Below are 10,575 nucleotides of genomic sequence, written 5' to 3' on the forward strand. Positions count from 1 at the left end.
CTACGCTCTCCTCTCCAGCCTTGCCCCCCCCACCCCCCACTCTGTCTGTGATCTGTCCCCTCGATATTTCCTCAGGGTGCTCAAGGTGAAAAAAACCCCTTCTGGTGAAAATGCCAAAATCAAGAACCACTGCTCACCTTCACTCTTTCATTATTCTTTCTTTTCCCATCTCTGGAGCAAACTCTCACACTCTCTTCAATCCCATTCCTCCCTCCTGGTCTTCAAAATGGCTGTTCATCACCATCTCTTATCCCCCATCCAAAATCTTGATCTTCACTACCCCCATTAATCCACCCCAAACTCACCTTCAAATTCCCTGTTTTCCTTCCTGAATGTCCCTGAAGTACCATCTTGTTTACCCCATGTACCCTGCCCCCATTCCTCTCCTTTCCATAGATCTCCGATTGTCTTTGTTCCCCATTATTTTGTGCCCCCCCCTGTCTCCTGCGTTGTTATACGTTTCTGTGTATTAGCTATTCCACGAGCCTCGACTTGGAATACAAAAATAAAATTAAAAAAGTGGTTGGAGCGTCCGCCTTGAGTCTGGGAGTTCGTTGGTTCAAACCCTGTCCGAGTCATACCACAGACTAGAAATGGTATGTGCTGCTTCTTTGCTTGACACTCGGCACTCAAAAGGATAGAGCACAGACAAAACAATGCTGGGAAGACAATGGCAAACCACCCATTGTAACCCTTGCTGATAAACTGCTTCAACAACAGCAACGCTCTGCAACGAGTATGATACAGCAAATGAAATATCGTATTGATGTGGGTATCGTATTCTTCACGTGTTTCAAGTTGTGGTACACTCGTAATATATTGTGGAAATGAAGAACACATTCACTTGTGAAAAGATTTTTTTAATGCCTCCGCTGACCAACTCACTTGAGGCATTGTGCTTTCAATTTGTCTCTCCGTATGTTCGTCCGCGATAGGTTTTCGTTGCTGCGATAACTTGAACGGCTGAAGGGATCGAAGTCAAACTTGGTACCAGTATGTATAATGATGTAAAGATGAACTAATTGGACTTTGAGGTCAAAAGGTCAGATGTTGAGGTCATGTTTGGCAAACTTTACTGTGCCAACTTGTGACCCAATCGTGGGATTTTGACAAAACTTGGTACAAAGTATTATAATGATATCGAGATAAAGCAATTAGATTTTGGGGTCAAGAGGTCAGAGGTCATGTTTGGTTAAAAAAAAAAAATGTTACGGTGCTAACTTGTGAACTAGTGATGGGATTTTGACCAAACTTGGTATGAGTATACAGTACGATGCAAAGATGAACCGAATCGATGGCGGCATCAAGAGGTCAAACGTCAGAATCCATGATCGGTTTTTGTTTCCACGATAATTCAAGAATGGCTGAAGCGATCAAAGTCAAACTTGGTACAAGTATGCATAACGATGCAATGATGTGGGTGGAGGCATATCGGTTGAAGAGTGCTGTTGTAGTTCTCATTTAGGTCTTCGATATATATATATATATATATATATATATATATATATATATATATATATATATATATATATATATATATATATTTTTTTTTTTATATTTAATCCCCCCCCAAAATTTTATGAATGTAGTTTTGTTTTTCTTATCTTTGTAATAAAAGGTGTCTGTGTGTCCGCTTCTGTCTGCTTGCCTCGTTTTTATGTCTGTCTTGCATTATAACAAAATTGATGTCATGGATCTTGCCCGTTTTTAATCATTTTTCTTTGGCGTACAAGAATATCTATATACAGCAGACTTGGAAGATTTAAGATGACGATAAAACTTGTTGTGCTCGTTTCCCTTTGCCTTTCCCGCGTAGCAATTCCTTCACTACGATCCCGCTCGTCGAATGTCTGCCAAGCAGGCTCTCAGGCACCCATACTTCGACTCTTCTTCACCCTGCCCATCCTGAAATTTTGCACTGCCATTTATTTCACCAACTGTCAATATGTTCTCACCTTTCGTCACCTTCACATTCTTAATGAAAATAGTTTACAACCCCTTTGTATTTCTCCTCGGTTTATTTCACACTGCCCTTGTGCAGTAATTTATCTTATAAAACATTGAAACCTATTGCGTGCACTGTTCGTGCAGATCACTTGCTTTCTTCAAAATGGCCAACTGGTTGAGCCTGTTTGTTGTTTGTTGTTTTTTGTTTTTGTTTTGTTTCAAGGATGGCAGAAACAAACAGGGTTGTATAATTTCCATGCTTTAATACAGCCATGCGACACAGATCAACGCCGATAGCAATGACTAAAGAGCACGATGTATGATTGATAGTTTATGCTTTTGGGATGCATCTGTGCTGCACTCTTTAAAATTAAAGCTAAATTGTTGGTCTTTGATTTGCTTTTGACATGACGCCGAGTTTGTATTTTGTTTTGTTTTTCTTCCCACTTTTAAGGTTTCATTTTTGGGGTTAAATAGCTAATGTATCCGTGTTTAAGCTTTCGGATGTCTGGCAAGGAATCGAGCATCGAGTTGTTTCCTTGGTCTCGAGCCTCGTTTTAAATTCTTGTGCTAGCCTGATGATAATCCTGCCAACTTCACAGTTTGTCCTCTTGTGCCAATTTATTACCCACACTTCGCTTCCATCACCTTATTTCTGGGTAAGACGGTCTAAAATATGTACTCTTACATGTCGAATAATAATTCGATGATTTTTCTCTCATTTGCAAGTTAAACGACGTCGAGTCGAAAGGTTACGGGATTCAAGCCTTGCTACGAGTTGTTGTAAAAAGTGCAATTTAATATCTGATTTTTCTCCGTCAACATGATGCCAAATGTGATCGCAATAGATTCAATATGCTGCATGAATTTAAGATATTTCCAAGATTGTTTGATGCTTGAACCTGTGTATTTTTTTTGACTAATAGCAAGGAACCAGCTCTAAAGGAAGTTTGTACTGTATTTGGTGAACTCTCTCACAAACAACAAAAACGAGATTATTTTCAGGACCACAACCCATGATTGATATTATAATTGAGAAACCACGTACCGTACAGTACTTTAAACTTGGTGAACAAAACCATGAGTCTGGCTGAATGACAAATTTTCACGACGTAGCAATATTGATAGAAGTAGCTGATATGCTTATCAGCTTGTATTCGATGTAAATTCCATCACTGTTGGTGTTTTCCTTGTTGTGTGTGCTGCACTTCAGTGGAAAGTTACCTTTTGGCCGATTGCATTGGATTTGGACGGAGTTGTCTTCTTGCAGTCAGGACATTGTTATGATTGTTGTTTTGTTGTTGGCTTTTGTGAATCTGTGATTGACAAATATACTTCTTACATTTTATTTGTGGTCTGTGTTTGGCTTGATTGCTCGCGAACGTTTCCAGTGCGTGCGCGTGTGCACACACACACACACACACACACACACACCTTGTTCATTTGGTGAACAATCTACTATATCAGCTATTCCTAAAATTATATAATCTAAAGGATTGCTGTAAATGATCTGATGTTAATTTCACATCTGATATTCAACTTCATTTATATTGTAAACCTCAAAGCATAGTTTCTCCAATAAAGTAAGAACCTTAACCTGTGAGCAATTGAATGGTTTCCCGAACGCACGGACCATCAGCTGGGCACCGTTCCTCCTCGAGGTTTTGATCCTTTCAGCTTCGGACCTCTCCAAACAGTGGATCCACAGCCTCGGTCATGGATCCACAGATCAGTGTATTACTTACATCAGGAGATCCACAACCTCAGTTGTGTCCAGACAGTCAGTCACCCATCAATGTGACCACTCATAAGACTCTACTTGCTCGAGGATTTAATGTAGTCTCATATTTACAACTCTCATCACGTATTCTATTATACTAGAGCGTGCCCGTATGTGCGTGGCCATATGTGTAAAAAAAAAAAACAAAAAAAACTTTCAAACCGCGTGTCAGGAACAACAACCACACAGGCTGTTCTTTCGCTCTCGCGTGCCCGTACGTCTGGAAAAAAACAAAAACTTTCAAACCGCGTGCCAAAAACAACAACCACACCGGCCGTTCCTTTGCTCTCGTGTGCCCGTACGTGCGTGGCGTGCAAAAAAAGAAGAATTGTGACGCCAATCGTGATGTCATAGCACCGTGTCCTGTCATTGGTTTGGTAAATAAATGCCCATAACGTGGGAACCACTTGTCCGATTAATATCAAACCTTGAAAAGGCACATCTACAGGGCCCCAGCAATATAGTTGGCAAGTTTCAATTAGATCGGACCAGTGGTTGTCGAAACGGTGGTTGCAGACACACACACACACTGCTAGAATTATATACTGAACAAAAATATAAACGCACCAACCTAAATATCTAAGTCAAGATTGCCATTATGGGAAAATGGTCAAACCGATGATATGTTGGAGCAATGGTTCCTTTGTTTTGCTCAAGACAGATGTTCCCATTGAAATTGACCACTCTGAGTTTGTGGACTCACACGTTGAGTAATCCTTCCCATGAGCACCATGGGGCTTGACAGAGTGATGGTCAGTGAGCGTGACCAGGACACAAACACTCCCTATAGCTTGCCCTATAAAAGGCCTCCCCAAAATGTGGACTGGTGCCAAATGTCAACATGCCACAGATGTCGCAAATCTTGAGGGAGCGTGCCATTGGCATGCTGAATGCTGGGACGTCAGTACGGGCCGTTGCAGCACACTTCAATGTCCACCACTCCACCATTAGCCGCCTGAGAACGCCCCTCAGAGAGACTGGAAGCACCGTGAACCGCCCACATGCCCGGCGACCACGTGTGACCACCGCCGGTCAGGATCGTCACATGAGGCTGCAACATCTCCGGGATCGACTCCGACCGGCCACGAGGACTGCCGATGAGACTGTCGGGCTGCATAACAGGCGCATTTCAGCCCAGACGGTGCGTAACCGCTTGAGGGAGGCCAAGCTTGAGGGAGGCCAACACCCGCTACTGACTGTGTGAACTCTGACAGTGACACCTCGGTTGTGTCGGCTGTTGTAGCACAAAGACTGTCACCAGAATTCTCAAGGAACTCTGAAATTTAATGCTCAATTGTCATGGATTCTATAACCAAATTGTTGTGAAGATTTAGTATTAATGAGTTCGAGGTAAAATAGTAACAATCGCTTGGTGCGTTTATATTTTTGTTCAGTATAGATTGACTTGTATGTGGCCGTAAATTTTTTAAATTGATTAATTAATATTCAAACTGCGAGCAACAAACAACTACACAGGCCATTTCTTCGCTCTCGCATGCCCGTACGTGCGTGGCCCGGAAGTTCGCATATGATTTGCAGTTACGATTATTCGCAATTTAGTTTTAATGCCCAAATATTCAATTAGCGCCAACGTATTTTGCCTTTTCGCAATGTCATCGCAAGGAAAAACAAAAAGAGAAGAGAAGAGAGAAAAAAATTACTTCCTGGTTCGGAGCATACCAGCACTCTGATGTTACTGAAATTTATGCACCGTCTAATATGAAAACGACCATAACTTGGGGCATTGTGTTTATCTATAAATGCGCATAAGAAATGGGGAGAAATTATTAGAATACACGAAGTCATCACTCTCTGGAAGCCCGTACGTTGTAACCTGTAATGGTGAGTACGACTGAGCTTCCCTTCCCCATCAGCCACGCCCACGCAACAACGTGTCTTGTCATTGGTTTGGTAAATAAATGGCCATAACTTGGGAAGCACTTGTCCGATTAATATCAAACCTTGAAAAGGCACATCCTCAGGTCCCCAGCAATATACATGGCAAGTTTCAATTAGATCGGACCAGTGGTTGTGGAGAAACAGCGGTCACACACACACACACACACGCACACGCACACGCACACGCACACGCACACACACACACACCTGCAATTATAGATAGATGATAATATATTAAATCATGCACATCTTGCCTTAAATATTGTTACGGCCATGGGTACCGAGACACCAGCTTGTCACTCAGGGGGATTAATCCTCGGTGGAGCCGGACCTGGGGCCACCGCTCACAATTAACGTTGTGGTACGGTGGGTTGTTTTAGAACCACGAACGCCACCCAGTTAACCACGAGTTCCAGTGTCCAGCGTCTAATTATTCCGTTTAACTAGAGGTCACGTGGTTTCCTGAGCGGGGAATGTGCCCTCGGCAAAGCACCAATGTTATCTCGATTAGATTTTAATTAGGGCGGCCGAGCGTTTTGACCGCTGGTGCGTGCCGACTTTTTTTCGTCAAATTTGTGGTAATTACCTCCCAGTCTATCTCGGTTCGAACGATGCTCGACCAATGGAAGGAAAGGACAAACATGGACAGGTTGGAAATCGACAAATGATTTATTAATAATAAAATTAATAAATGGAAAGAACCTTTTATTTTCTGAGGTAAATGAAAGAATAAATTTCAAAGCAAAAATCAATCAAAATGCCAGGAAAGAGACAGAGCAGATGCTTATCGGGGGTTGACTTACTTACAGCAAAACACAGACAAGGGTACCCAACAGATCATTCAGGGGGAGGGAGAGAATCGTTTCGCTCATCGGGAGTCGTCCGTGAAGTGAAAACGTCCTGAAAGTGCATGCGTGTCACGTCCGTCGCCAGCACCCAGCTTTGCCGTGCACCCTCTCGCGGGGCAGCCTTGAACGCCAGTCGACGTCTGGAGGGCACGGAGATCGTCTGTCGCGGGTTTAGACCCTGGTGTTGTTGGTGACCGACCCGTGCTGCACTTGCTTGCGGCGCTGCTCACACCCGCTCACTTGCCCAAGCACTGGGAAGGACGAATTGTCATTGTTGGCACTGGTCAGACACCCGCTTCTTGCTCAATTCTCAAGCTTACTTCTCGTTCTCTTCTCCCTCCCTGGCTTTCTTTCGCCTCTGCTTTCCCTCTCGCTTTCCTCTCCCGCTTTTCTCCTCCTCAGAACGTACCTCTCGTTCGTTTTATATCCCCGGGCCGTCTCCGTGGGTGCAGTCCGTCCCAAGCACACCCCGCCCCACTTGCACACTGTTACCATGACGACCCGTGCGCTCTCAAAAAAGGCAGGCGGTGGAGCTTGTGAAAGATTGTTGCTGAGGAAGAATGGGGGGCAGGCTTCAGAGCTCGTGAAAGAAATGTGTGCAAACATCTGTCGTAAAGAAAAAAGATTCCCATAAGAGAGGGGATCTATCCTTCACCCTTCTCAACGCATCACATTTGAGATCCCATTAGACTTGGGGATGGGGCTAATCTGACAATGCATTGAAGAAAATAACTGTCTGAGAACCTGGATGTGTGGATGCATCTTAAGACCGGATTCTGAGATCCATAATACTGTTGCGAATCTGGAAGCCATGAGCATACAACATACAGGTCCTTTGGATCAGTTATATCGGTAAGTACATGTTGCCAGTTAGGGTCCCGACCCGAGTCTAATGGGTAATTAAATGTTCCTGCGCTGTGGAGTTATTTTAATAGTCAGGTTTTCTTTTCAAGTGTATTTTTACACCAGCAACATCAACGCCGACCACACCGCATCACCCTCACCTTCACCTCGCTCTGGCCGACGTCATGGGTGGGCGGAGCCCCTGCAGAAACATGTTGCTCAGCTTCCTGTTGGAGGGGCGGTCCTTTGGAAGAAGGCGGAGTTCAAGAAGGAGCCGCGCGGCAGCCCTCGACCAATCAGCGTGCAACGTGTGAGGTGACGGTCGCCCGGCCAATCAGATCCCGCAACCAGAGGAAAGGGCTCCGCGCGACGTCACCACGCCCCCAGCCAATCAAGGAGCTTGCCTCCCGTTTTGGCCAGTGAGAGAGACGAAGAGCGATGTTGTGCACCAAAACCAGCCAGTGAGAGAGGGAGGGTCGTGTGGAGGCGTCCCCCTTCCAAAGAGGGGGGTATAAATATAAGCGCGGTCTGCACGTTCGTTGTTCTTCGTCGTTCTTCGTTGTACTCCGGGTTGTTCTGTTGTTCTCCTGTTGTTCTGGTCGCGCACGAGTTCTGAAAAGTGTCTGCGCACGGAGGGTCTTCTCCCGCCAGCCCCGCAACAATTGGTAGTCAGGAGTGGGGTGTGAACCCATCCACCTCCGTAAATTTGCAGGTTCGAATCCACAACAATTGGTGTTCAGGAGCGGAATTCGGACCCCTCCGTCTCTGTAGCGAAATTCACGGACTCGGATCAGGGGTGGAGGGAGCGAACCCCCCCCCCCGTTTCCCCATATTGCGAGCTATTAAATTTTACCCAGGACACCACCATGCAGGTCGAGCACCCCCCACATCCGAACTCAGAGCCCGAAAGGGGCGCAGTGGCGGCGTATGACAATCGACCCCTCCGTCAAATTTCCTCCCCAATCCCGTCCGTTTCCGCGACCGATCATGGCGGATCGGCTGCGCCGAGTTCATTTGAAATGGGCCAGTTGATGGCAATGCTGGCAGGAATGAACAACAAAATGGATGCGAGCGCGCAGAAAATGGATGCGCAGAGGGACGATATGCAATCCCAACGGGCTGAAATGCAGAGCATGGGGTTAGGCCTGCAGACAAGCTTGGACGAGGTGAAAGGCATATAAATGGCGGTTGTGCGCGACGAAACGCGGACAACGGAGCACAAGATGGCGACACCACGTGGTAGAACGAACGAGCCGAGGAGTGTGGAGGTTTGTCGACCCGCTATGGAGACGGGTGTGGCGAGCCTTCTGCGCCGTGTTGGGCTAATTTGGTTCTGCGCCGGGTTCACGGGACGTCGTGTACGAGGCGCGTTCGGCATTTCACGAACGGCCCTCGCGCGCGCGTCTTCGTGGAGGGATTCCGGCGCGGGAACGTCCCGCGTATCGGAAAAGACCGTCGCGCGGACGGTTAAAATGGCGGCGAGTGATTGAATTCGGAACACGCGGGTTGCCATGTGCACGCGGGCACGTGTTCGGGGCATCACGTGCTGCATACCACGTGTTCTGTTCGCGGAGTGGGTTTTCGGGACGACGCGCGTGCCAGCCTGCGCGGCTTGCCGTGCAGGCTCGGTGTGCGAGTGACGTCACCGGGAATCTCACGGCACGAATGCCGGAGAAACAGCGCACGTAGTCCCACTTGGGGAATTCCCCGCGAGCGAGCGCTGTTTGGGATGCGCAGAGTGACGTCATGGCCGCACGTATCGCCCATTGGAAGGGACGCTGGCATCGCCCAGAGGGACGAACGGGCGTGCCAATAACCACCACCTTGGCGCTGCAGAAAAGAAAAAAAAAGCCTCACTCCAAGTATACGGCCCTGCAGGATGTGGTGGACATCCTGTGTATTCGGGCATAGGAGCACGAGTTAGTGGAAAGGGTTAGCGATAGTTAGACCGGCTTCATGGGGACATAGGTTGTTCCTCATGGAGCCTGTGGAATGGGTTAGTTAGAGGGATTTTAGGATGGATTTCTGGAAGACATGGACAGACATGAAATGTGTAGTGGGGACGTAGCCTAGCTACGTAGAGTAAAAAGAACGTGCGTTAGTTTAAGGGACGACGAGGGAGCACGAGATAGTTAGGGGAATTTAGTTCGGAGAATGGCAGTGTTGGAGTGTACGAGTGAGGTTAAAAGAAAAGTTGAAATACACAAGGAGTGAGTATGGGTCAGCGGGCCCGAGTGGGTGAGTAGAGTGAATGTGGAATACATGGTGTGAATGAATGATGGGGGGAGAAGTGATTCCCACCCAAGGGACCCCGGGGTCAGTGTTATGTTATTTAGAGGGTTAGTTAAATTTACAAAAAGGGAGATCGTTTTGTTGTTGGTGTCGAGAGAAGGCACGGAACCCATTTGGAGGGGTGCAGGAGTTCATGGACCGGCTGGGAGATTGGCTGTCGAAAGGTGAGTATTGTTTAGAGGGCACCCCAGGCACCGGACGAGTCGGCCAGAGTAGGCCAAGCGTACAAGGGACCGGGATAGTGTAGTGGGCATGGGCGACCCGCGGAACGGGACCCGTAGCGCCAAAATGCCACGTGGGCATCGGAGGGGGGCAATGCCAGAGAGGGCAACCCCCCATGTTCATAGGGAGCTGGTAGGTTCGGAACAGCCTACGGGCCCGGGGGTGCTCTGGTTAGAGTTCGGCAGAGGGGAAGTTCCTGCCAGTTGAGCCACGCTGCCCAGCCACTAAATTGTGCAAGGGCACAAGTAAAAATTTGAGGGCTAAGCCTAAATTTATTATGGACACCAACACAGGCGATGGGAATCATGGTTCTTAGAACCGATAGTTTAAAGGACAGGCGTTTCGAAAAGCCCTGGGGTAGTTTTCAAGTTAAAGAGCAGGTTTTGGGTTACCAATGACTGCGTGATTGGAAGGTTGTAATCACATTAATAATCGTTAGGCAATTATTTTCTTACATTTGAAACTCAGAATATGCTAAAATCAACTTTTATTTCAAAACTTTTGACCGTGATCGAAAAACAGTCCGGAAGTTACCGAAGATGCTATGACGTCACGTTCTCCGAAAACTTCGTGAACATTCGGAAACAGCGTGTAAACAATGGCGAGATGCGAATCAGAGAGTGATTTCAGCGGGGATGAAATCGAGTGTTTTCATTCTGATATTGCAGAGGCGAGTCAGAGGATGATGGGAATTTATACTATGGAGTTTCTGGCCCTGAGCCATATAAATTTGAGCTACTTGCA

The 10,575-nt window shown here is 46.7% G+C and overlaps 1 protein-coding gene across 3 annotated transcripts in view; it reads left to right on the forward strand.

Moving 5' to 3' along the window:
- Window positions 1-3,295, forward strand: part of LOC147031861 (cyclin-dependent kinase 1-like) — a 45,761-nt gene extending 42,466 nt beyond the window's left edge. For all 3 annotated transcript variants that reach the window (XM_085853321.1, XM_085853330.1, XM_085853313.1), the window contains exon 8: window positions 1,817-3,295. In XM_085853321.1, the coding sequence (XP_085709447.1) occupies window positions 1,817-1,909 (93 nt within the window). In that variant the 3' untranslated portion in view covers window positions 1,910-3,295. The remainder of the gene's footprint in view (window positions 1-1,816) is intronic.
- The last annotated feature ends 7,280 nt before the right edge of the window (window positions 3,296-10,575 follow it).

The sequence above is a fragment of the Eptatretus burgeri genome, chromosome 2 (assembly GCF_056783735.1).
Source record: "Eptatretus burgeri isolate ZD-2024b chromosome 2, Ebu_testis_v1, whole genome shotgun sequence".
Taxonomy (NCBI): Eukaryota; Metazoa; Chordata; class Myxini; order Myxiniformes; family Myxinidae; genus Eptatretus; species Eptatretus burgeri.